Source organism: Ogataea philodendri, assembly GCF_020536065.1.
Source record: "Ogataea philodendri strain CBS6075 chromosome Unknown scaffold5, whole genome shotgun sequence".
NCBI lineage: Eukaryota > Fungi > Ascomycota > Pichiomycetes > Pichiales > Pichiaceae > Ogataea > Ogataea philodendri.
The window spans coordinates 21,126-45,525 of record NW_025764134.1 but is presented as its reverse complement, the minus strand read 5'-3'; the positions used below and the strand labels follow the sequence as shown (position 1 = coordinate 45,525).

The window sequence follows — 24,400 nt, the reverse complement described above, 5'->3', positions numbered from 1 at the left end:
GATTCTCGCCGAGAGCATCTTAACTTTTTTTAGTGTTGCTCACTAGTCCGTCACCCCACAATTGCATTAAAAAGGGTGCGTGATGTTTTGCTATTGGGTGAAAGGAGGAAACTTTGACATCCCATGCACCCCTATCAACGAATCGCCTTGACAGACTATGCTTGCGCTACCGAAAATTTTTTGCCCCCTCCCCACTAGCCACATGCGCTGCTGCGGAAAAGCGCACATGAGGTGAGTCAAGACAAAAATCTTTAGAAAACATATTTTAAGGTTATTATCATGCCCAACAGCAAGTTTCCTGGATCTCCTACAATTAGGACCCCGGGATCTCCTACAATCCAGTCCAGGCAGACATCCATAGTGGAGATGCTGTCGACTCCACCTCCTATCGAACATTTGGAGTTGGGGTCGATTGATAGCTCTATCTCGACTCCGGGTTCTCCAGGAAGTCATGGTTCCAACTTATACCATCTCCAGCCACAGTCCAGTATCCAATCGTCTCTATCAAGAAATGCATCCATGTCATCCTCAAATTCCACCTTCATGGGCGGAACCTGCGGTGAGTGGCAGCATGTTACGTTGAGTGAACTTGTTGAGCAGAACAAGTTGATAACAATTAGCTCTAAGGTTTCTGTTGAACAAGCGTTTGATACGCTTGTAGATAACGGCCTCACATCTGTTCCAGTTGAAGAATTCCCTAAAGATATCAATTGCCTAACATTCGATTACACAGATTTGAACTCGTATTTATTACTAGTTTTGAACAAATTGAAACCCGACTCGCTACTTCAAATCAATTACGAACCGCGCGACGAGATCCCAGAGCTGATCAAACGTGCCCAACGAGGGGATCAAGTCCCTGTCTCATTTGTTATTCGCCTGACCAACAAAAACCCATTTATTAAGTTGAACGAGCAAGACACTTTATCGACTGTTGTTGAGATTTTGGGTACCGGAGTTCATCGGGTGGCCATTACCAAAGAAAACCAAATCACTGGAATCCTTTCCCAAAGACGGTTGGTCAAGTACCTATGGGAAAATGCTAGACGGTTTCCCTCCATGGAGCCACTTCTCAGCTCTTCAATTCAGAGTCTGAATATTGGATCTTCTAATGTGATCAGTATTTATGGAGACCAACTACTCATTGAAGGTCTTGTGAAAATGCATGATTTGATGATATCTTCTCTTGCCGTTGTCGACAGAAATAACAATTTATTGGGTAATATTTCTGTCACTGACGTGAGACTGGTGTCGAAGTCTTCCAAGAGTGATTTGCTCTACAAATCGTGCTTGCACTTTATCTCTGTGATTTTGAATTCTAGGGGCTTGGAGAACGGCAAAGACTCGTTCCCAATCTTCCATGTTACATCCTCGTCGTCACTTGGCCGTACCATGGCCAAGCTCGTGGCAACACAATCCCATCGTTTGTGGATTGTGAAGCCGGACCACCAGGGATCGATATCCTCTATTTCTCCAACCCAGCCCTCTCCATCAGAGCCAAAGAGTGGATCAATTTCGGGTCCATCGTCTGTTCCTTTGATCTCGCAATCTTCTCAAGGAGCAGACGCCGGAGAGGCCAGAACTTCCGGCAAGCTTGTTGGTGTGCTTTCGTTGACCGACATTCTGTCGCTTTTGGCCAAGACACTTGGCAAAGAGCATGTGGAGCCGTCAATTGCACGGAAACAAAGAAGACGTTCCAGTAGCAGCACCAGCAGCAGAACCACTACTTCATCGCTAGAGATGTTTAGAAAGAGCATCAGTGACCACAATGACAGATAACTTGGACTGACATGGTTTCCATGACGATCAAACATATATATTATACATTAATTCTGGTTGTGGTATACATTCCTGCGTTTGGAAGGCGATGACTGTAGTGCAGGTCGTTTAAGCGGAGATTTGTTGGGTTCACTGCGGTTTGCAGCGTCCCGCAATGGCTGATCGATTAGTTTTTGCAACTCTTGCAAAGCAGGGTCTGGCTTTTGTGACTGGACAGGTTTGATGGTTCCCTGGAGTCCTGTTAGACTTTGCTTGACGTGATTCATGGTTGATTCCAATCCCTCGTGAGATTGTTTGAGCGATGCGTACGACGATGCCAACTGGGTTTGTTTTTCAGATTGTTTCTCCAAATTGGAGACAGTTGTACCAACAGAGGCATTGATATTTGAGAGTTTGGCCCTTTGGTAGTTCAAATGCCCCACGCTAGCTTCGAGATGCGACTGGACCGTGGATGAGCACTCGTTGAACGAAGAAGATAACTCTCCATGGCGGTCGGAAAGCGAGCTGTTGATGGTGGTGTTGCGCAAGGCCCATTTTTGCTGCTCCGCGGAAATTTTCTCCCTGGTGGAGTTTAAAACGCTTTCCACGGTTATCTCTGTGAGCTGCTTGGAAAATTGCGAGAACTGCGTCTGCAATTGTTTTCTCATTTCGTCCACCAATTTCTCGGATTCGGAAGCCGCCTTCTTTGCAATGTGGGGTTCTTGAAACACCGTTGCGAGGAATTTATCGAACCTGCTATCATTATTATAATTTTCGTTAATTCCCGAACGTAGCAACCCAATCTGGGTTTTCACTCCGCCAAAAACAGCTTCCAACTCTTTGCGGAACGCGCGTAGCTCATCAGTCTTTTCCAATATCCGGTTTCCCAATTCGGTCTGTTCATCCCTGACCTTTCGCAGTTCGTTGAAAATTAGGTCTCCGAGACCGCCAAAATCCACGCTCGGCTCAGTAAAGCTTTTGCTCGAGATTTGTTGGATCACAGGAGCGACCAGTTGCTCAATTTTTTCCGTCAGCTTCAGCTGGTTTTGGCTTTGGCTCTTCACAAGCTGCTCGCTCTCTTCGTGGCAATGCTCAACAACCTTCTGCGTAAGACTCACCAACTTGTGCTCACGTGACCGCTGAAGCTCGAGATTGTTTTCCAGCTGGGTCAGACGAGACTCCATGAGTTTCATGCTTTCAATGCTCTTCTGTTTCTCTCTACGCTCGTTGTTCAGGTCTTCGGAGCTCTCTCTGGCTTGGGTTGACAGCTGCTCGTTCTGACGTTTCAGCTCCTCTGTTTCGTTGGTCAGGTTTCTGTAGTTGATCATCAGTTCGTTGTAATTGGCCTCGTTCAAGTACACCCCCTCTTTCGTCCTCGTGGCCTTCAGGTCGAGTTTGAGCCTGTGATTCTCGTCTACGAGCTCCTTCAGAAGCACCTTGTCGGAAACAAGAGGCCCGATCTGCGCGGTATTGCGGATGTCTTTGGCTTTGGTGGCATACTCCAAAGTGCTTGTGGTGGCCTGAGTGTCGAGGCTGGAGGGAGAAATATTGGCCACCAGGACGGTCTTCGTTTTTCCCCCAAGCGAGTCTTGTAGTAGCCGTGTCAGCTTGGACTCTCTGTATGGGATGTAGCTGTTTTTGTCCACCAAGGCGTTGATTACTCTGCCCAAAGTCAACAGAGACTGGTTAATGCTTCCTGCTTCTTTTGCTCGTTGATTGATTGCGCCCGAACGACTGATATTCTCTGAGCCAGCCAGATCAACAAGGTTCATCTTAGCAAACTGGTATTCGGAGTCGTTCTTCTTTTGTAGCAAGTTGATACTGAAAATGGTATGGGATCTACTGGATAGATCGTTCATTTTGGTTGCTGCCGTCTGTCGACGCTGGAGACCCTGTTTCAGCAGCTCCAATCCTTCCTTCGCGGTCTTGATATGGAATTCTTCGAGACCCTCGATGTGGATTTCTGTGCCTGACGACCGTTTGCGGTCGTAGATTCTCAAACGCTGGTTTTTCGTGTCGGCGAGCAGATCTTTAAGCTCTTCGTTGTAGATCTCAACGAACGAGCACTTAACCATGAACTCGGCGTCTGGAAACTCAAACAGCTTGCAAAGAATGCGCGGCACAAGTCCCGAGTCTCTGGAAGCTGATTTGTCGCTGATGTCTCCACACATGGTGTATGTTTTACCCGATCCAGTCTGGCCGTACGCCAGGATCGTGCAATTGTAGCCCTTGAGGAACTCGTTCACCAAGGGAAGTCCCACATCGCGGAAAAACACGCCCTGGTCCGCCGCAGGCCCAAACGACTGGTCAACAGTGTACACTCGAGTATCCGCGACCTGGCTCGTGGTGATGTCCTGCGACGTGTTGACGCTCACCTGGTTTGCGCCGTTCTGGCCGGGAATACGTACCACCACGGGACTCTTCATGTGCAGTTCGCGCTCATTGCGGCCGCGGCAACGCACTATCACGCTGATGGATTCTGTAGACATGAAATAAAAGTAAATAATATATTTTCGCGTAGCACAATATTAAGTAAACGGGAACGAATAATCCACCACCGTGAAAAAACGCTGATCCACCGCCTGGTCCAGCGCCATGATCGTTCCGGACGAGTGCTTGTAACGAAGCCGTCTTTGTGTCCAGATCTGCTTCACTTTCTTAATATACATCTTTGCACTCTTGAGCCCAAACGATAGCAGATTGTTCAGCAAGCAGTCCACTATCAGCTTGTCGGTGGCATCGATACAACAGTAGCCGCACATGATGGTGCACCACTGGATCATGCTGATTCTATGGTCCAGATCAAAGTTCAAATACTTGCGAAACTCCAAATTGGGAGCCGTGGTTATGTACTCGGAGCAGAAATCTTCCAGATCCTGTGTCGAAGCACAAAACGTGTTTGATTCTAAGTTCACCTCCACCTTCAAGTCTTCTTCTTCAACCAAGATCGGTGAATTGTACAACATCTCGAGTTTCTCCAAATCAGCGTCCACAAGCTCTTTGTAGTTCAGTTGCACCATAAACGAGCACGACTCCAGAGACACCTTCAGCAGTCGTTGCACCGCTGCACTGTCCACTTTGCTGCCCAGAAACTGGCCAGATGTCAAGACATACATGTACAGCGTCTCCAGACGCAAGTTCTGGGTGAAGTCGAAGAAGGAGTACCAACAATAAGATTCTTCGTCCAGATCTGGGTTGTTGGTCCCGATGACAAACTCCCTTAGTTTTGGATTGGTTAGGTGGTAGTAACCAGATAAGGTCAATTTGGCCTTGTCGGCCCCTTCGTACAGAGGATGGAACCGCGACTCCACTGGGATCATGTAGGGCTTTTTGTTGGTTACAACGTAAAAATCTCTGGCCTTATCAATGACGGAGAAAATATGCGCGGTGGTGAACGGGTCAACCATCTTGTTTCTCTTGGCAAGAACGATCTCCTTGGCAACCTCCATCACCCCATCGCTGTATCCCATGTACATTTTGAAACCCCCCACCGAGTACGAGTCTTTGGTGTGTCCGTCTATCACCATTCCCATCTGGCTCAGTTTAGGAACTGGTCCGTGATTTAGCGGAATGGGGATCCATGTGGCCAGTTCCTCCAGGTCCAAACTGCTGCCACCAGTGGATGCCATTCCAGAGCTGATCTCCAGCGATGAGAATAAATAACGAGCCAAAATCAGAGAGTTAGAATGTAAGTTTTGCTCTCCATCAAATTTGCTCAAAAACTGTTTGGCCCCGCGCAGGTGCAGCGACCACTTGTAATCCTTGTTTGACGAGAGATCTGCAGCGAGAATCAGACTGGTCAACAGGGCCGGCTCGACTTTTTGCGTGGTGTCGTCCATATTTTCGAGGATCTCTTTGAGAGACTGGAAACAGTTGGATAAATAGTGAACACGGTACTTGTCGTTGAGCTCGATCTGGCTCTCTAGCGAGTCCAGATATGTGCGGTCCCTCTTTCCGGAAGTGGTCGAAAGATAGGTTTCCTGGTCAATGCGGGCCTTCTCGGTAAGGAACCGTGCTCCCGAGGCCAACATGGCGTTCAACAAATAGTTACTCTTTTTTGCTTCCTCCAGAAACGTGACAATGAACGGAGAGCTCATATATGAGGTAGCAAGCGGGAACAAAATCAGATGAACGTTCTTGACAAACGATTGAAGATGCATCGACTCAGAGTAGTTGATGTCGAGCGAATCGGCGATTCTGTTGAGATCTAGCTCGTTGAAACTTTTGCTCAGATTCAATAGATACTGGTACTCTTCCAGGAACTCCATTGACGCACGGTGAGATCGGCTCGAAGAGGACACATTGTTTGTCTTCGGAGCAGGAAAACCGTAGTCCGGCAGCAGTAGCTGGAGCTCGTCGGGATTTGCATCGTTCTTGAAGTAATCAGGGAGTCCTGCTATGTCACCAAATAGCAGCTCCTGATGCTCCAACAAATTGGAAAGACCTTCTGTAACCGATTGAGAAGATTCTTCGTGAGGTGATGATTCTAAAGTGGGTTCGGGAACAGGAGAGGGGGCCTTTTTATCCGAAACGTTGAGACTTTGAAACTTGAAAACTCGATAATAAATACATTCGGAGTTGATTTTCGCACATCGGCCACAGGTGGGGAGCGCCTCGTCGCACTTGACCTTGCGTTTCTTGCATGCCAGACACCCGTTTCTTGAGTACTTCTGGCGCTTCCTTGTTGGTTTGTGCTTTTCTTGAGGCATAAGCTATAAAGTTGGTCTGGAGAAAACTGATAAGGAACAATTGTACGAAAACTACCTAAAAGGGAAAAATTTATCACGGGCACAAAAAAACATCTCGATTGAATATATATATTTAAAAAGCTTTTACGATTGATCCGGGTTTCCAAAAATGAAGTCCACCACCCTATTATACCAAGGCTCCTTCTCTCTGCCGTACAATGAACGTTCGTGAGCCAACAATTTTTCGTGGGCCTCGATTTCGTCCAGGCCGCTGACAAGGTCAACGTCCATTGGGTTGATGTACTTGGTACGTTTGAGCAGCTTCCAACCCACAAATAAGGCAATGTCGATGAAGACCATCAAGTAGGAGAACAGGAACGTCTCAACAGACCATCCTCCTGGTAAAAACACCTCGTATCCCTGCACACCAATCATACAAATGATGGCAATGGCAGCAGCAATACTGATGTAAGGCTGACCCCAAGCTTTGAACCGGAAAGCGCTTCTATCGATTCCCTGTTGGAGAACCGCACGTCTAAAGTGTAAGTAGGTGATCAAGATCGAGACAAAGTTGATCATTTGCGAGGCAGTAACCAGGTTGACAATCCAGTTCAAAACGGTAGCAGAACTCTCACTTAATTGCAGGAACGCAAGTAATCCCCACGCGGTAGACAGCAGAACGGCGTAGATCGGCACACCTGCCTTATTACAGTGCGAGAACAAACGTGGAGCCTTACCTTCAAGAGCCATTCCATACAAACTTCTGGACGAACAGAAGGTGTATGAGTTACCTGCGGAAAATGCCGAGGTTAAGAGCATCACGTTCACAATGTCGGGCAGAATCTTCACCTTCATGTTGTTCATGGCGACAATATAAGCCGACGAACCTGCACCCGGTTTTCCCTCCTCGATTGCCGCAGCGAGGCCAGGGTCGTTCCAGAAACAAACGGTTCCCATGGCCAGAGCACCGCCAACAAAGAAAATTGTCAGTCTGTATGCCACCTGTTTATAAGCCGAAGGAAGAATAATTCTTGGGTTGATAACCTCTCCGGCGGACATGGACACATATTCCGGACCAGCAATGAGGAACGAGTAGGTGATCATGGCACCGAGCAGACCCTGGAACCGACCAAGATTACCTGTGTGGATATACTCAGCCATCGGAGGCTGCCAGTTGCGGAAGCCGTACACGTCGTGGAGAGGGTTACCTCCAACCATGGTGATGAAGGTGAACACCATCAGGCCAACAGCCAAAATGACTTTACCGAGAGAGAGCCAGAACTCCGCCTCTCCATAATATTTGACAGCACTCACGTTGATGAGGAAATAAAGTGCCAGTTCCACGGCAATAGGGATGGCCGCAGAATAGTCGTCTCTCCAGTAGTGGATCAAGGTGTTGAACAAGGTAAGCTCGAACGGGATCAGGGAGCACTCCAACACCCAAAAGTTCCAACCAGTCATGAAACTGAACGACTCGTCAACACATCTCTCGGCTAAACGAATAAACGGCGAAGGGATCGGCAGATAACAAACCATCTCCGCACAGGCTGCGGTGACAGCCAAAATCGGCATACACCAAATAATACAACCCAAAAGCAGTCCCAAAGGACCACTCTTGTGCAACTGCGACGAAACACTCACGAAAAGGGCCACTCCAATAGTGCCACCAATACCAATCAGCTGGATGTGTCTGTTTTTCAGACGTCTATGCGTGTGACCAATATCGTAAATGTCGAGGTCGGAGGAGTAGTCGGTCACAACATCGTAGTTGATGTCGGCCTCCTTGTCACCGTCCTTTGCAAAGCCTGAAGCCCCTGCAGGGACTGCTGTTGAGGAGATAGCCTCGACAGTATGGCCAGCCTGGGATTTTCCAGCCGCTTTCACGGGAGGAACAGGGATGAAAATGTCCTTAAATATGGTAAAGGCCTTCATCTCGTTGGGATAAATAAATAAGCGTCAAGAGACAAGTGACCAAAATTCTGCTAACTAGTTTTGGACCCCCCTCAAATTTTTCAACCATTGTACGTCTTTTTATATGACGTCTACTTTTTGGCACTTACATGAGACACCGCATAATAGAGGTTTTCTCGTTTGGTAGTAGTTGTGACTTTTGTGCTTATTTGAGCAAAGCTATCCAGATCACTTATCGCCTGGTCAGATAACGATAAGCGACTTTTCGATGCAGTATAGGACTGCGTGGGATGCAAAAATGCAGCACTGCTGCTGGAATTATTCCACACGGCAATCGATACCAAGAGGTTTTTTTACTAAAGTTACGTAAGCAAAATAAAAAGGAATGGGGGCTGAAAAGTTTGCGCTTAAATTTGAAATGACAGCTGATTGGCGTAGAGGCAAGCTTGGCAACGGGTAGGGTAAATGGGCGTTTTGGGTCCATTTTTCGAAATCCCAGCACTTGGACTCATCAGTGAGAGCAGATCCAGGCGATTCGAATGCTCATATAGAAATATCTGATAACGCAAATTTCCGACCGCCCTTTCGGAAATGTGTCAATTTGATATCTGTGGATATTCCCAAAGTGGAAGTTCAAGTGCGGAATTTTACTCGCTCCAGGATTTTTCCCTTATCCTGATCTCAGATACCGACCAACCGTTTATCGGAATGATTCCGAACTTGTTTGTGCTCAGTATATATAACAAGGTTGGTGTTTGTTTTGCTCAGTAATCTCACAATGACCTCTCTTCCTAGAACTGTTCCTGCCACCTGGTACACCAGCGACAAGTTTATTGAGGCTTCCAGAGAAAAAATCTACAACCGCGGCTGGCACTTTGTTTCCACTATCAATGCGCTGTCAATGCATCCGGAGCTGAACGATGGGCTGGAAGACGCGCTTCAGCTGAATTTTGTTGGGAACCCGTTCTTCGGAGTTTGCAACGTTGACGACCCGTACAAGGCTACCTCGGTTGACCTGCGGTACGGGGTGTACGAGGACGTTGTTAGGGGGTGCAAGACAAAAGAAGAAAAGGCAGCAAAAATCGCCGAATTGCCAACAGTCAACCACGTTGTTACCGAGGGCGGGCTAATTTTTGTGTGCCACGAGAAGACGCCGGCTAAATCGTTCAAAGAATATTTCGGTAACGAGCTGGGCCAATTCATCGACGGCAAAGATTTCCGTAGCCGGTCGCTCCGCAGACGGCTTGTTTATGAGTGTGACTACAACTATTTGACCTTCATCGACGGATACCAGGAGTGTCTGCATTGCCAGTACACCCACCCTGGCTTCAGCAAGGTTTATCCGTTTGAGTTCTACAAAGTGGACCCGTACACCAACTTCTGCCGTCACCACTGTAACCCAGTGGGGGGTTCCAAAGACGAGGGCTTATTTTTATATTTTTTCCCGTCGTGCACGTTGAATCAGTACGGGGGAGGAATGGGGATTTTCCGGGCGAACCCCGTTAATGGAAATAAAACGCGCATGGAGTTTGAATATTTCTTCGACGGTAACGACGAAGAATTCGAGGCATATTTCAAGTTTGCCAGACAGGTTGCTTTGGAAGATATCTGGTTATGCGAGGCTGCGCAACAGAATTTGGTCAGCGGCATTTATCAGCAAGGGGTACTACATCCAAGCAAAGAGGTTGGGGTTGTTTTCTACCAGTCTTTGATTCGTGACAGGATCATGGCGCAGTGAGACGCGGGGGGTAATTGTCAAGATATGTACGGCGTTTTAAAATTAGAATTTTTTATTGGATAACGATAGATGGAATTTTTTCGAATTTTTTTTCGCTCAACAGCAGCTATTGCTATTTGTAGCTTGCCATAGCAACCCTTAGTGAAGTTGTGAAATTAGCAACAGACGCGCGTCGGGTGATTTGAGAGATGGTCGAGCCTGAGTGTTGATGATGGACAGCTTGATCAGACCAGAATCACCAGTTGTGCAACTGCTGATTTCGCTGATGTTCACAAAAGCACGCCACATAATAGCCACCTGGTGTTCTCCGCATACCCCACCGGTCGAGACTCACTCTCGGGGTAAATTTTATTGTCTGTAATAATAGCCCGGAGTTGTACACGCCCAAAAAGGAAACTTTCTCGGCAGGTGTTAGGAGGTAGCTGGACGATATTTAAACAGCGCAATGACCCCCATCCCCCTCACTAATAATGAAAGGTTTACTTTACTACGGTACTAATGATATTCGCTACTCTGAGTCCGTCTCAGAGCCTCAGATCCAAAATCCTAACGATGTCAAGCTAAAGGTTAGCTTCTGTGGAATCTGCGGAACAGATTTGAAAGAATACACATACTCTGGAGGCCCGGTTTTCTTCCCGAAAAACGGGGCTAAGAACGAAATTTCCGGCTACGAGCTCCCTCTTTGTCCTGGCCACGAGTTCAGCGGTGTTGTTGTCGAGGTCGGTACCGGCGTCAAGAACGTGAAGCCGGGAGATAGAGTCGCTGTGGAGGCTACTTCTCATTGCTCCGATAGAGCAAGATACAAGGACACTGTTGCTCAGGACTTGGGCCTTTGTTTGGCATGTGAGTCTGGATCTCCTAACTGCTGTACCTCGCTCAGTTTCTGTGGACTGGGAGGTGCTTCCGGTGGATTCGCCGAGTACGTTGTTTACGGAGAGGATCACATGGTCAAGTTGCCGGAATCTGTTCCGGACGATATTGGTGCACTGGTCGAGCCTATTGCTGTTGCCTGGCACGCTGTCGAACGCGCAAGATTTAGACCGGGCGACACCGCCCTCGTTCTTGGTGGAGGTCCTATCGGTTTGGCCACCATTTTGGCTCTCCGTGGTCACCAGGCTGGAAAAATTGTCTGTTCTGAGCCGGCAAAAATCAGAAGAGAATTTGCCGAAGACCTGGGAGCAGAAGTTTTCGACCCAACCCAGACAGAAGATGCTAACGCTGCTCTGAAAGCAATGGTGCCGGAAAACGAAGGTTTCCACGCCTCGTTCGACTGTTCCGGTATTCCTCAAACCTTCACAACATCGGTGGTTGCAATCGGCCCATCTGGAACGGCCGTCAACGTTGCCATTTGGGGTGACCACCCTATCGGATTTGCTCCTATGTCTTTGACCTACCAGGAGAAATACGCCACCGGTTCGATGTGCTACACTGTCAAGGACTTTGAGGCCGTTGTCAAGGCCCTGGACGAAGGACTGATTCCTATTGAAAAGGCCCGCAAACTAATCACAGGAAAAGTCAACCTTAAAGACGGTGTCGAGCTTGGATTCAAGCAGCTCATCGAACACAAGGAGACAAACGTCAAGATTCTGGTCACTCCTGACGAAGTCTAAACCTGCCCAGCAGCAACCGCAAGACCCCTCTCAACAGAACGACGTGCGAGTTCTGTTTTGACCTACATAATTGATCACGTAATATGCAAAATCTAAAATTAATATCTGGTTACCCTAACTTTTTACACAAGAGGAAAATACCAAGTAAACTTGTTTATAATGGCGTCCGAGAGAGAATGGCCCGAGTGGTTCACTCAATTCGTGCGAAACGAGAGAACCGTGCCGTTAGTTCCGGGCAGTTTCCCCGTTGTGGAGGAACGGCAGCCATCTAAGCTGCACCAAATGGCAAACAACGCTGTGAAGTATCTGATTGACGGGCTGGTCTTGTTTGTTGTTGTGCCTGCGTATATTTTGTTGCGGGTGCTTGGATTTGTGCTGCTGATTGTGATTGGAGGAGTGATGCCGTTGATTTTGCGCTTACATCCAAACAGATATCATGTGATACGCCGTCATGCTGATCCGGGAGACATGGCCCGTCGGTTCATCATCGAGTTTGATGATATGATTGGGAATCGGACTTTGAACAACGCGCAGGAGGAAGAGACGGGCGATCTGATTCGGCAGGACGAGCTGATGGAGATCCCTCGTCCCGACTTTCTGGAGTGTGCGTACTCACATGCTCTTCATTTCGCAAAGAAGGATGCCCGGTGGCTCGTTCTGTACATCCACAGCGAGGAGAACCAGGATACCAAGTCGTTTGTGGACGATGTGCTTATAAATCCTGCGTTTCTGCAGTATATCAAGGACAAACAGATGCTGGTTTGGGGCGGAGACATCAAGGACAGCGAGGCATTCCAGGTCGCTAACCAGTTCAAGGTGACCAAACTGCCGTTCTTGGGACTTTTGTGTCTCACGGTGACAGAGACGCCAACAGCCTCGGGAATCCAGCAGTCGAGTCCTGTTTTGTCGATGGTCTGCAAGATACAGGGCCCTACTCCTGTGGAAAAAGTGATATCCAAGTTCCAGAAAAGCTACTCAAAGTTCAACCCAACTCTGCAGACGCTGCGTGCGGAGTTTGAACGACTGGAGCACGACCGCAACACGCGCCAGCTACAAGACCAGGCTTACGAGAACTCGCTCCAAAGAGACAGACTGCGCCGACTGGCTGAAGCTAGAGAACAGCGTGCACACCAAGAACAACTACAATTGGCCGCTCTCAAGACCCAGTGGCTCAAGTGGAGAAAGTCTACGTTACTCCCAGAACCGCGCTCTGGCGGAGCCCGCACGGCGATCCGGCTACCAAATGGAAGCCGGTTGCGCAGAAATTTCGATAAAACCGCCAAAATTGAAGAAATATATGCCTTCGTCGAATGCTGCCAGCTGAACGACGTCGAAATCAACGACTCCGACTCTCTGGAACGTCCAATTGGGTATGAACACCGTTACGAGTTCCAAATATACACGGTCTACCCTCGCGAAGTTGTTTCCGTCGACGACGATGTCGCCATCGCCGACTCCCAACAGGTCTTCCCGGACGGTAACCTCATTGTCGAGCTAAATAACCAACCATAATGACATGTTCATGATTTCTTGCTCCGTTTCTTTGTCTTCTTCTTGTCCTTCTTCTTTAGTCCCTTGAGCCCGGCTTTCAGAACGTTGGTGTACTCGTTCCAGAACGCGTCCAACTTTTCTGGCTCCACCACCGTGCTCAGCTTGATTTTCTTGCTTTTATCTTTGTTTCCGTCCGTGACTCTCACCAGGACGTTGTAGTTGTTTGATTCGGTGGAGGATGGTCCTTCAATCTCTTGGTCGAGGTTATACGATAATCGTTTCTGTGTGATGTAAATCGACTTGTTGCCGTTCTTCTCCAACAGGGCGCTTAATTGCTTCAAGAACTTCCCGTTAGTTCGCCAACAATACGCCTTTTAACTTACCTGTTCTCTGTCCAGTCTCGCCATGGTGATTTTTTTTTCCAATCTTTTTTTTCCTCCACTCTTGAAGCCAAATTCATCAATATTCCTATTCTATCTATACAACTGTGCCAATTTTAGCGCCAGATCGCTTCGCACGCCGTATATGGGATCGATTGGTTCCACCAAGCTGGACGTGCTGGCTATCTGATCGGCAACGAACTTACCGTCCTTATAATTTTGGTAATGCTGTGTCATACTAAGTCCGCACAGAACGTAGTTGGTATGGTAAAAGTCTGCGCGGGTACCTGGTTTGTCCCGCAAACCAGCAGGGTCGTCCTGACAACAGCACAGGATGTAGTTTTGCAGGTGGGTGCGGTCCAGCACCTCTTTGCGCCCCGTGGCTACCTCCAAAAACGGGCTCAGTCCCCCCACCCAGTGACTGTAGCACCCATCCACAAGTTTGTTGGTTCGCCCACTCAGTCCCCCCTCAATTCCATACTGGCGTTGTACGGTCCAACTGACGAGATTGTCCAGATCGATCACAGAACCCAGGCTCTCTGGACTGTCCAGGATCGAAAGAGCTGCCACCGCGCAAAATGTGTACCCTCCGTGCGCCTCGTCGCCCGGTGCTCCTGAAAACCCCCCTTCGTAAGTTTGGCAGCTGGCAATCCACTCCGCCGTGTTCTCCACCAATTTTTCATCCATGATGTTGAGCAGCTGTGCAATGCAAAGCGCACAGTACACAGCCCGTGTGTCGGCCTCTCCGTTGTTGTGCATTATGAAAGACCCATCAGGCTGTTTCATGGAGAGCAGCCAGTGGTAGATCCGTGTTCTGTCCAGGTGTTCCAACGCTTTGTAGCTCTCGGCAGCTGCCAAAGCCAGGAGTCCGGCATATGTGCTGGCCATGTGTGCGATTTGGCCAGACCCGCCACCTAAAGCACCAGATCGCGGGTCCACGCACTCCAGTATCTTCTGCCCGACTGCCTCGCGCAATTCCTCGGAGACCTCGCCGCCTAGCAGCACTTTTGAGTTGACTAGCCAGTAAACCACCCACGTTTGAGAAGCTTCCAATTGCACAAATGGTGGGGGTAACGGCCGGGTCAAGAACGTTTCCACATACTTTGAGGTCCGTTTTCGATTGAGAGCAGGATATCCCTCCGGTCCGGCTTTCAGAACTTCCTCATACAGTTTCAAGACCTCCATCTCGACCTCCATCTGGCTCTCGACGGTCTGGGAAACAGATTCCTGGAGCCGCAACGTGTCGATACGGTCGTTTAGCTCCGCAACCGACGATAACGCCTCGAAATTCGCCGTGTGCTGTCCCATTCGTGATATGATCCGAGCAAGAAACCGTATTTGAGCCGCTTTTCCTCTGCGCATGGCAAAAGTGTTTCAAATTTTTGATCGTGCTTTGCACAGCCCAGTTTGAAATTTTCAGTCCAGCTTGTTGGAGCAGCCAATGTCGATGGTCGAGGCCGCTTTGAATCCCTGCCGGACGCTGAGCGAGTATGTTCCAGGCTGGATGCGGTCGAATTGAAACAGGTTGCCAAACTTGGAAGGTTGGTTGGAAATTTCCTGCTGAAAGCCGGAAGATGAGATACTGATGGTGAACCTGCTCTGCGTGCGAAGACGCACACTCAGCCGCGACTCTCTCGCGATGTTGAACTTATGCTTGTAGACGGTGTCGTTGAAATGCAGTTTCTGTGTAAAAAGGCCCAAACTGGTGGACAAGCGCGCGACAGCTACCGGACTCTCGCTGTTGAATAGAAGCTTGAAAGGACCAACCTTCCCAGGACAATCTGTAGACGCCACGACGATGTACCGAGCTTCTGGTTTTAAGACTAGTCTGGCCACATACGAGTTCTCGTTATACTCGAGTTTCTGCCCGGGAACAAGTTTTTTCTCGTCAAAGTCTTGAACATAACTCTCAGAACTGTTGAAAACGAGTAAATTGACGTTGTGTTTGGAGAAGAGCCCGATTTGCACGTTTCCAGTACCAGTCAGCTCCCATTGCGGGTTGTCGATATACGTCGGATAGGCCCAGCTACCTCCACCGGTCATCGGTGTCCAGCTACCGGTCAATTCCTGAGTGGCTTTGTATTTGTAAGGTGCTCTTGTGATCTCCATCTCGTGCTCCGAATAAAAGTACACGGAGTACGTTGTTCTCTTTTCCGGTTCAACAACAGCTACTCCCGTAAGTTTCTGGTTTGGACTGAGGTGCAGCTTGGATAGCACGAACCGCGACTTGTTGCTGGGAGTGCAAAGCACGCGGCGGTGCTGGCCCAGGGCCCAAATCTTCTCTCCGGCGGTGTCAAACCATTCAGCGCGTAAATAGGTTTCTGGCTGGTCCAGCTGCCGTTCAATCAGCACAAAAGCTGTATTCTGGGTCTCCTTATTGGAAATACGAAACTGTGCATAGTCGATCACGCCAGCTGAATCGGGTCTTGCGGTGAAATGTTTGGTGACCAAGTGTTTAAATTTGTCAACGTTCCAGTTCAGATACAGCGTCCCAAACGGATACAAGTCATTGACAATGACCTCTCGATCGTCCGATAGCCACGAGTTTTTCAGCCGGAACGAGTACCCGAACTGGGCCTTTCCGTTCTCAAAAACGTCCAGAACCGCATAATCATGGCTCGGAGCAAGTTTATACTGCTTGCATTCCTCCGGTGACAGGTTTCCGGTTCCAATACCCAAAAGTAACTGATCTGACTTGTATGCTTGAACAATGGTGCGCAATTGAGTTGTTGTCAAGTCCTGGATCATTACATATTCCGGTAAATAGCCGGTTAACATAAAAGTGTCGTTAGCGAGATTGGAACCGGTCAGTTCCGTCAAATGAGTGGCATGGTGGATCTTCAAGTATGCCTTTTCCAGCATTGCAGGCCACAGCAGGTCTGCGTTGGCAGAACTCTTGATATATCGGGACGAATCGCTCGGAAGCTCGGAGTTTACCACCACCACTCTTTTGGAGCCGTTGAAAGTTATCACTACCCCAAAACGAGTGTAGTTCTCGTTTGGGTGTAATAGCGTGCGCAGATCCAGTCCCCGTGCCAGAATTGTGATCATGGACGAAACAAAAGAGCAATTGGCCAGAGACTCCTGGTACAGATGGGAACTTCCTTCCAAAGACCAGTCAATTGGTCTAGTATCGCCTTTTCCCAAGAAAAGGCCGACTTTGTCGTCGTATGGGTACACAAACTCGCCGTTGTTAGACAAGATCCAGCTCATCTTTTCGTCGGCGGTTAGATATCCGTCTTTGTTTGCTCTCGAGTGATCATACAGATCCAATAGCCGATTTCCCAGAGCCTTGAGCCTCGCAGAATCGACCCCGCCACTCGGCGACGGGTCGAACTGTTTGATCAGTTGCAAACAATCCTCCTTGATTGGTTGCGAAAGTGCGTATTTGTAGATCAGTGCGTTGGATTGGGCTTGTACTTGTTCCAATTGATCCATTCGGCATTAATTTCATGTGTTAATTTTATTTTCAGTATTTATTTTCCTGGTAAATTAATTCTACACCTGGCCGGTTCCAAACACAAAGTTGAAACCGCGTTCTAAAACACTTGCGGACTCCTTCTTGGCCGGCTTGGGGACATTGATGAGTTTCGAGCCGTCCAACAGCCGGAACCGCCCGTCTTGTCGCTCCTCTGTACTGTCCCCATCAACCACAAATAGACTCGATAGCTCTGTGTCTGGTAGTTTTTGATCGCTCACAAGTTTCACCAAAGACATAGAACACCCGATATCCTGTTCGTCCGGAATGGACGTCCCCAGGAGCTTCTCCAACGACGACCTTGTGTAAGGAACGACTCCAATTGTAGATCCAGAAGCGGTGGTCTGGTTATTTTCGCGCAAAGCTCGCACAGCAGACGCCGAGTTGTCGTAGGTGAACTTGACCCACTGCGGCCCGATAAAGACAGGGTAGTTTTTCGTATTGTAGAAGAGTCTAGGCTGGTTGAAATCTTCCAGGATTGTGCCGTACTTCAAGAACTGGCTCACAATTGATGGGAACTGTGAATCTGAGTACCCGTAAACAATCACCGCGGTCTCATGGAGCGCAGGCTCAGCTTCCTTCTCTTTGTCCTTGAATGTCTCTGTCTTTGTCACTGCGAACGGCAGATCTGGTCTGCCCGACTCATTCGACTCTGTAGGAACTCTGTTTCTCTGCACTCTATTGAAAACGTTCTTGTAATGACTAGGGTCAGTCTCCAGCTTGCCAAAGTCGGGATTGTTGATCAACAGCCCGTTGCTCGAGCTGTCTTCTGTTTTGACACTATCAAACAAAGAGATCTTAGGAGGATTGTCCTGGAACTCGTCAGTCAATGGAACACTCTGGTCCTCGGAAATCTTCCCAGCAAGTCGCTTGCGATGAACATCCGACTGGAACGGTAAAGCTGGCGGATTCAGGGCATCTGTGTCTTCATTAGTTGCCCCTGCAAGTTCCCCCCTTCTCTTGATCAAGGTGGTGGGGATCGTTCGCTTCTTGAGCTGTTCCCCACTCCCGGAGTTCAGCCAATCAGGCTCCTTGTAGATGCTGTCTTTCAGCTTGTACTTGGTCAAGCGTGACTCCTGAGCACTGGACGCTGGCTGATACATTTACCAAGAAAGTTTTTATTTACAATTTTCTTCAAATCGCGAATTTATTGCACTGTAATATTGTAGAGGTAGCTAATGGTAGCGGCCACGAAACTTCCGCCGTAGGCGCCCACTACCAGAGTGATTGGCCACTGCTGCCAATCGCGGTCCCAGTCAAGCGGAATCGGCGTCACTCCCAGCCAGCAGCCAACGATAGCCCCCACTGCTTGTAGATACACCTGGTTTGCGTAAAAGTTTGGCACCTGGAAGGTGACTAAGTTGTACCAGATTGAGCCGGCATCCGAGTCTGTGAACTTATAGGTAGCCAGAAGCGGGAAAACAGTGAGAAAAGCCAGATGACCCGAAAGATAGAACGTTTCCAAGGACAGGGAGCCAATTGGTGCTCCGAACACCAACAGTACCACGAAAATAGGTAATGCTGCGACGGCCGTCAGGAACGCAGAAATAACCAGATACATCAGTTCCCCACCGTTGGGGAACGCAAACAGAGAGATCTTCTTGCGTCTGGTCACGTTCTTGACCAGAATGGATCCTTGCACGAATTGTAAGGCCGCCAATGAAATCAGAGAGGATAATAATCCATCCAAGACCTGCGAATTAATGTGAAATTGGTGGAACAATGCGTAGCCCATTAGCGGCAGCTGAAACGGAATCAGCAAAACACTCGTTCGCGGTTTCGGAACGTTGAACACGTCTGTGATTTCATCTGCAGAGGTCTCGGCAGTTTCTGGAGACACCGAGCGCGAGTCAGGACTTGGAGTTCCTTTATCTTTGGAGTCTGAAAACGAGTCGATTTTGCTGAAAGACACTCTTTTCTTGATCTTCTTCGGTTTTGGAGGCATCTTTGTTTGATATTTGTTGAATATATCAAATGTTATCTTTGTACAAGAACCAGAAATATATACAAATAACTCTATAAATTATTTTTCAGGCAGTGAAGAGTCGAAATTGGTCTTGCTGGTTGTGAAGTACTTTTCGAAGAAACCCAATTCTTCGAACTCCAACACATCGCCAGGACGTTTGGCCACAATCATCCATGTCGTGCCGAAATGGGTCCGTTTTTCCTGGGTGATTTCCAAACCGGATTTGTCCACCAGCTCGCCAATATCCAAGTTCCATCGACATCCCCATGCCTCCGAGTGTTTATGTGCACGACGGTCCAGCACCTTGTTGATGAAATCGTACGAGCCTCTTCCATGCTCAAGCAGAACCACTCTTCCGCCCGGCTTGAGCAGTTTCATCATGTTTTCCAGGGCCTTGACAGGGTCTTTGTGAGAACATAGTCCAAACGTCTCAATGATGGTATCGTACTTCATTGGCTTCTCACCCTGCATATCTAGCAAGTCTTCGGCCTTTCCGACCACAAACTTGACTTTGCTGAATGCCGGCCACTGTTTCTTGAACTTGTCGTACGTCACCTCCATCATCTTTGACGAAGTGTCCAAAAACGTGTAGGACTCCAATTTTGCAGGGTCCATGTACTTGATGTTTCTGCCAGTTCCACATGCGATCTCCAGAACGTCTCCCTTTGTGTGTTTCATGAGCCACTTTCTCTTGGAACCCATGAACGACAGCATTTCCTCGGTGGAAACGTCGCTATCGTACTTGTCTGCAAGAGTGTCGTAGAACTCTGTCAGATCTTTTGGTGGAAGAATACATTCCTGGAAACTTGTGTCCACCTTTCCCTCAATTTCCTTGGGATCAGGATTGAAGTAGTCATCCTTTCCATGTGTCTTTTTCCATTCCTCTCTAAGAACATGGTAAGCATGGAGTTTGGCCATATCAGAGGTTCTGATCAGATCCCCGCTGAGTTCACGTAATCTGAGCTTTTCCCAATCGCTGAGTTCCGCACCAGAATCTCTCTTATTCAACAAATCCTTCTTCTCAACGTCTCTCTCATACAGCTTACTGAAGTATCTGATACCATAAACGAAAAACACCAAGTACAATGCGAAATAGTACTTTGTGGCCTTCTTGTTGAACTCAAACGTGTCCACGATCGCGCCGTATTTTCTAATCCAGGAGCCAGAATTCACAGCTTCCTCGAACTTCTTCTGCTCGGCCTCTGCCCGTATTTGCTCAGGAGTCTTGATTTTCCTGGTTTTGAACCTGAACTCAGGTTTACCCGAACTTCCAGCGACTGTTCGAACAAATGATCTCCCACTAACAGGAAATCTTGCCTGCTTCTGGAGAGAAAATTTAAGCAAACCTCCACTCTTTGCAAAATTCATTGTCCTTGCAAGATTTAGTTGACACTTTTTTTCCTAGTTTTTTTAAGTTTATTGGTGATTAGACCTTTTGTTTACCAATCTGGAGATAGATTCAATTTAAATCCCAAAGCTTCATAGTTGCCCCAAGTGAATTCAATCGATTGAGTTTGGAAGTCCAACATTGTATTCCAAGTTCTGTTGATTTTTTATATCCAACGCCATCTGGATCAACGCGAAACTCACTGCAACAGTTCTCCAATTATAATATCTTTTAAGTGCGACTCACCATCATTTCACCACCATGGATCAGAATGGAGTCGACCAAATAGTTGGTTCTCTACAAATTATCTACAATCCCCAGTCAACCAATGAGGACCGACACAAGGCCCAGGAGTTCCTGGAAACAATAAAAAAGATCCCTGAGTCTCCGTTCTGGGGTTACCTACTCGCTCTCCCAGACAGTAAACACGACTTCATAGTGAGACATTTTGGGTTAAATCTACTTTCCAATGCAATCGTGAAAGATTTCTCTGCCTGGGACTTGGAAAAACAAGTTGCCGTTAGAAACTGGGTGATCGAACTGGCCACAAAAGTTTCTCCTCAAGACCCTCACTACATGAAGGAGAAAGTGGCCTTTCTCTGGGTCGAGACCGCAAAGAGATGCTGGGGTCTTTGTCTCTCAAAAGAAGAAGAGGAAATCGCTCTCAAAGATAAGTCGTACTCAGAACAAGAAAGACTTGAAAGTTGGGCATCAATGGACTCCAATCTACTAGACCTATGGAACCACAGCCTCATCTCCAGGGAACTATCTTTGATCATATTCCGTGCATTGTTCGAGGACGTTTATTTGCTCGATGATCCTGTCGTGTCACAGCGAAACAATGTTTTGTCGTCTCTATGCCCCGAAGTTGTGACATCCGAACAAGTTCTCCTGTTAAAATACGAACCAAACGAGTCTCTCCGTATATTTGCCGCATCAAGTGAAGGCTGGCTCAACAAATGGTCGACTTTTCTCGAAGAATGTATCGACTATATGCTCAATCATCCACAATCAACAACTGATGAAACTTACAAAAGCTTTTACAATTTCGCCGTCAAGATTCTCCAGGTTTTCAAAACCAGCTTGTACTGGATCTTACCAATAGCATTTCGCTCTGCAGGAGTGCTCGAAAAACTTAGCCGTTTATTGAGAATCGACGATGTGCAAATAAAAACCCTTACTGTTGATTGTTTGCAGGTCCTATTTACCAGATCGTATTCGGAAGAGGCAGACTTCAAAGAAGTTCTTGGATCAATTTTCCAAACCGAAGGCTTGGCAATGCTTTTCAAGGTCTTTGAAGAAATACGTCTAGATCCAGACGATGTCGATGAGAGTGAATACACCTTGCTGAAAAAACTAGTCGAGATGATTGTGGGGCTCAGTGAGTATTTCCAATTATCTGATGGAAATAGTAAGTTCAAACTCCCGGAGAATGCCGACGTCTTGAACTATTTCAAACTCGTTCTCGAAACCACAAAGCATCAGTCTCTGGTGATCTCTGGGCTATCGTTACAATTCTGGTGTTCAATGCTTAGAATCGATGAACTCAGTGACAAATCTGATTTTGAACAAATCATGCCAGACCTTCTCGAAACCACAGCCAGCCGTCTCATCAATTACTCAGACTACGATGAAGATTGCGTCGAAAAGAAAATGCTTGAAATCGACTTTGAAAGTCAGTCCGAAGCAACCACATTCCTAAGCAATTACAAAAAGTTGAGCGACGACATCGTGAGGATAATCATTTGCAAGAAACCAAATGATGGACTCCAATGGCTTGCAAACAGACTGAACAAGTTTTATTCCTCACCTGTTGGATCGCAAGCTCTCAATGACTCGAAACTGGTGTACAAGGGTAAAAACTCAGAACCGTTCGTTTATGGATACGCACAATTCGTCACCATTGAAGCTTGCGTTCGAGGAATCTCTCGTTGGCTGATTTGGTGCCAGGATGAGGATATGGAGAGCAAGAAAGAATATCTGATCGGCCAGGTGGACGAGCTATGCAAGATGCTGTTATCCATGACAGTTAAAGACCCAATGTTGTTGCGCAAACAAATCCAAACATTGGTTCAGTTCACTCCTCTATTAAAGGATGCCTCTGGAACCATGTTCAAAGTGTTGGAAAAAGTCATGGAATCATGTACATTTGACTATCCTGTTGATGCTACTGATGATGAACGGGAGTTGATTAGAGACCTCAGAACCAGTGGCGGTACAGAGCTGAACAGACTTGCATACTTGATGCCCGAATCATTAAAAGACATTCTCTCAGAGCTGGAGGCTGCTATTGCATCCATTTTGAGCTCCAAGAAACTCAGCGACCACGAAGCCGTCGCATTCAAATCTTTCCTTCTCGTGGTTTCGCAAAGATCTTCCATTGACAACAAAGCTCAACGGTTTGCAAACATTGTTGACCCGGAGTTGGTTGCATGGTCTAATACTGCCACCGAAAAAGGCTTGTTAGAGCTTCACTGGTTTATGGAAAGATTGGGCATTGTTCGGATAGCGGATTACTTCCAATCGCGCGGAATTACTGCGAGTACCGATCTTTTGCAGGCTGAGATGGACGAGAGAGGACGCGAACTGAAGATCGAGCTCAAGGACCATTGGTCTTCGGTTTTCCCTATTCGTGCCACCAGAATTTTTATCCAATACAGTATAGAGAAGCTTGACCATCAATCGGACACTTATCAAGATCTTTTGAAGTTATGGAAGCCTAGAATCAAGCCGATTTTACCACACATTTTGCAACTGATCTATCAGATTCAAGCTTATCACAATCCAGCTAACTGGGAAGGACTTCCTACGGAAGTTCAATCTTTTGTGAAACATAGTTGTATGGAAAGATTCTGGCAACAAGGGGTCTCTATCCAATCCAAGGAGTCTTTCATGGATGAAAGTGTCAAAGCCATGCACACATTGAGAGATTTTGCTGACAGCGTTGGACACATTGTCAGATATACCAGAGAGTACGCATATCTTACAATTAGTTCTATTTCAGAACTGGAGGAAACTCTTTACGAGATTCCTGACTGTGCCAATCTTCTATGGAAAGCTTTAACAGGAGAGCCTGTTGGCATCACCCTTCATTCATGGAGACACATGCTCAACTTGGTGATCAGAAGCGTGATTAAGAACTGTCCAATATCACATCTGAGCTCTTTCATGGTCGAGCTGCTTCCACAAGTGCTCAATACAATTGACGCGTTGTTGATTTCCAAATGGGATGCTGTTTTCAGAAAAGGACTCCAATTGGAAGGAAACGAGAGTGACGAACAGCTGAGCGAAGAAATGATGGAAGAACACATGCTACGTCAGCTCACAGCCGTCGTTGATAGGATGTTGATCGATCTTGTTGGCCAACAAGCTCCAGCAAGCTTGAACCAGAGACAATTGAAAACCAGAGAGATCATCTTTGGAGACTTGAACCTTTTGGCCCCGCTATTAAACCTGTTGTGCCATATCATCAATTTTAAAGATACCAGATGCTCTTTCAACGCAATTTTGATTGTGAAACATATGGCGCAGGATCTGATTTCTTTGAACAACGATGCAGTGGACAAATATCTATCTGAACATGTCATTGAGACTCTACTTGGAGTTTTGGTGGACAAGTTTTATGTCGACGCTCATCCAGAAGCTGCCTACACGTTGACTATATTGTACATGGGATTGAGATACAAATCTTCTTATCCTGCAATGATTCTCCAGAAATGTCTTGATATCAGTAACAAGGACATGAACCAATTCGAAATGGTGTTGATGAACTGCAAGAAGCTACGCGAAAGACGTAATTGTCTGTTACAACTGGTGGAGAACTCGAGCAACAATGGCGATTCTGACGAACAAAAGATGAAAGATCGGAAGAAACAGGTCGAAAGTGCTCAACAACGGCGGAGCAAGAAAGGCTCTGGAGAAGACGTCATGGATGATCCGTTGACGGAAAAGACATTGAACAACATGTTCGGGGACGATATGGAATGAATGTAT

At 47.4% G+C, this 24,400-nt stretch overlaps 19 protein-coding genes across 19 annotated transcripts; 8 read left to right on the top strand and 11 right to left on the bottom strand.

Moving 5' to 3' along the window:
• Positions 1-279: 279 nt before the first annotated feature.
• On the top strand, positions 280-1,779 carry OGAPHI_005929 (uncharacterized protein; the record flags this gene model as incomplete). Its single annotated transcript, XM_046207164.1, has 1 exon — positions 280-1,779. One exon carries the CDS (start codon positions 280-282, stop codon positions 1,777-1,779), a length of 1,500 nt encoding a protein of 499 aa, XP_046058855.1.
• On the bottom strand, positions 450-1,061 carry OGAPHI_005930 (uncharacterized protein; the record flags this gene model as incomplete). Its single annotated transcript, XM_046207165.1, has 2 exons — positions 450-714; positions 1,030-1,061. The coding sequence occupies 2 exons, from the start codon at positions 1,059-1,061 to the stop codon at positions 450-452; spliced, it is 297 nt and encodes a 98-aa protein (XP_046058856.1).
• Positions 1,278-6,467, bottom strand: OGAPHI_005927 (uncharacterized protein; the record flags this gene model as incomplete). The annotated part of the gene is made up of 3 exons (XM_046207161.1): positions 1,278-1,541; positions 1,848-4,176; positions 4,426-6,467. 3 exons carry the CDS (start codon positions 6,465-6,467, stop codon positions 1,278-1,280), a joined length of 4,635 nt encoding a protein of 1,544 aa, XP_046058853.1.
• OGAPHI_005928 (uncharacterized protein) lies at positions 4,519-4,764 on the top strand (the record flags this gene model as incomplete). The annotated part of the gene is made up of 1 exon (XM_046207163.1): positions 4,519-4,764. One exon carries the CDS (start codon positions 4,519-4,521, stop codon positions 4,762-4,764), a length of 246 nt encoding a protein of 81 aa, XP_046058854.1.
• A 123-nt stretch (positions 6,468-6,590) lies between the features above and the next one.
• OGAPHI_005925 (uncharacterized protein) lies at positions 6,591-8,378 on the bottom strand (the record flags this gene model as incomplete). Its single annotated transcript, XM_046207159.1, has 1 exon — positions 6,591-8,378. The coding sequence occupies one exon, from the start codon at positions 8,376-8,378 to the stop codon at positions 6,591-6,593; it is 1,788 nt and encodes a 595-aa protein (XP_046058851.1).
• On the top strand, positions 7,402-7,943 carry OGAPHI_005926 (uncharacterized protein; the record flags this gene model as incomplete). Its single annotated transcript, XM_046207160.1, has 2 exons — positions 7,402-7,439; positions 7,526-7,943. The coding sequence occupies 2 exons, from the start codon at positions 7,402-7,404 to the stop codon at positions 7,941-7,943; spliced, it is 456 nt and encodes a 151-aa protein (XP_046058852.1).
• Positions 8,379-9,135: 757 nt separating the features above from the next.
• OGAPHI_005924 (uncharacterized protein) lies at positions 9,136-10,095 on the top strand (the record flags this gene model as incomplete). The annotated part of the gene is made up of 1 exon (XM_046207158.1): positions 9,136-10,095. The coding sequence occupies one exon, from the start codon at positions 9,136-9,138 to the stop codon at positions 10,093-10,095; it is 960 nt and encodes a 319-aa protein (XP_046058850.1).
• A 470-nt stretch (positions 10,096-10,565) lies between these two features.
• On the top strand, positions 10,566-11,705 carry OGAPHI_005923 (uncharacterized protein; the record flags this gene model as incomplete). The annotated part of the gene is made up of 1 exon (XM_046207157.1): positions 10,566-11,705. The coding sequence occupies one exon, from the start codon at positions 10,566-10,568 to the stop codon at positions 11,703-11,705; it is 1,140 nt and encodes a 379-aa protein (XP_046058849.1).
• A 159-nt stretch (positions 11,706-11,864) lies between these two features.
• On the top strand, positions 11,865-13,217 carry OGAPHI_005922 (uncharacterized protein; the record flags this gene model as incomplete). Its single annotated transcript, XM_046207156.1, has 1 exon — positions 11,865-13,217. The coding sequence occupies one exon, from the start codon at positions 11,865-11,867 to the stop codon at positions 13,215-13,217; it is 1,353 nt and encodes a 450-aa protein (XP_046058848.1).
• An 8-nt stretch (positions 13,218-13,225) lies between these two features.
• On the bottom strand, positions 13,226-13,603 carry OGAPHI_005921 (uncharacterized protein; the record flags this gene model as incomplete). Its single annotated transcript, XM_046207155.1, has 2 exons — positions 13,226-13,510; positions 13,580-13,603. 2 exons carry the CDS (start codon positions 13,601-13,603, stop codon positions 13,226-13,228), a joined length of 309 nt encoding a protein of 102 aa, XP_046058847.1.
• Positions 13,604-13,669: 66 nt separating this feature from the next.
• OGAPHI_005920 (uncharacterized protein) lies at positions 13,670-14,884 on the bottom strand (the record flags this gene model as incomplete). Its single annotated transcript, XM_046207154.1, has 1 exon — positions 13,670-14,884. One exon carries the CDS (start codon positions 14,882-14,884, stop codon positions 13,670-13,672), a length of 1,215 nt encoding a protein of 404 aa, XP_046058846.1.
• A 108-nt stretch (positions 14,885-14,992) lies between these two features.
• OGAPHI_005919 (uncharacterized protein) lies at positions 14,993-17,014 on the bottom strand (the record flags this gene model as incomplete). Its single annotated transcript, XM_046207153.1, has 1 exon — positions 14,993-17,014. One exon carries the CDS (start codon positions 17,012-17,014, stop codon positions 14,993-14,995), a length of 2,022 nt encoding a protein of 673 aa, XP_046058845.1.
• Positions 17,015-17,074: 60 nt separating this feature from the next.
• On the bottom strand, positions 17,075-18,157 carry OGAPHI_005918 (uncharacterized protein; the record flags this gene model as incomplete). The annotated part of the gene is made up of 1 exon (XM_046207152.1): positions 17,075-18,157. The coding sequence occupies one exon, from the start codon at positions 18,155-18,157 to the stop codon at positions 17,075-17,077; it is 1,083 nt and encodes a 360-aa protein (XP_046058844.1).
• Positions 18,158-18,201: 44 nt separating this feature from the next.
• On the bottom strand, positions 18,202-18,999 carry OGAPHI_005916 (uncharacterized protein; the record flags this gene model as incomplete). Its single annotated transcript, XM_046207149.1, has 1 exon — positions 18,202-18,999. One exon carries the CDS (start codon positions 18,997-18,999, stop codon positions 18,202-18,204), a length of 798 nt encoding a protein of 265 aa, XP_046058842.1.
• Positions 18,233-18,763, top strand: OGAPHI_005917 (uncharacterized protein; the record flags this gene model as incomplete). The annotated part of the gene is made up of 2 exons (XM_046207150.1): positions 18,233-18,235; positions 18,509-18,763. 2 exons carry the CDS (start codon positions 18,233-18,235, stop codon positions 18,761-18,763), a joined length of 258 nt encoding a protein of 85 aa, XP_046058843.1.
• Positions 19,000-19,077: 78 nt separating the features above from the next.
• OGAPHI_005915 (uncharacterized protein) lies at positions 19,078-20,388 on the bottom strand (the record flags this gene model as incomplete). Its single annotated transcript, XM_046207148.1, has 1 exon — positions 19,078-20,388. The coding sequence occupies one exon, from the start codon at positions 20,386-20,388 to the stop codon at positions 19,078-19,080; it is 1,311 nt and encodes a 436-aa protein (XP_046058841.1).
• A 280-nt stretch (positions 20,389-20,668) lies between these two features.
• OGAPHI_005912 (uncharacterized protein) lies at positions 20,669-24,394 on the top strand (the record flags this gene model as incomplete). The annotated part of the gene is made up of 1 exon (XM_046207145.1): positions 20,669-24,394. The coding sequence occupies one exon, from the start codon at positions 20,669-20,671 to the stop codon at positions 24,392-24,394; it is 3,726 nt and encodes a 1,241-aa protein (XP_046058838.1).
• Positions 22,561-22,788, bottom strand: OGAPHI_005914 (uncharacterized protein; the record flags this gene model as incomplete). Its single annotated transcript, XM_046207147.1, has 1 exon — positions 22,561-22,788. One exon carries the CDS (start codon positions 22,786-22,788, stop codon positions 22,561-22,563), a length of 228 nt encoding a protein of 75 aa, XP_046058840.1.
• OGAPHI_005913 (uncharacterized protein) lies at positions 23,725-23,994 on the bottom strand (the record flags this gene model as incomplete). Its single annotated transcript, XM_046207146.1, has 1 exon — positions 23,725-23,994. One exon carries the CDS (start codon positions 23,992-23,994, stop codon positions 23,725-23,727), a length of 270 nt encoding a protein of 89 aa, XP_046058839.1.
• Positions 24,395-24,400: the final 6 nt, after the last annotated feature.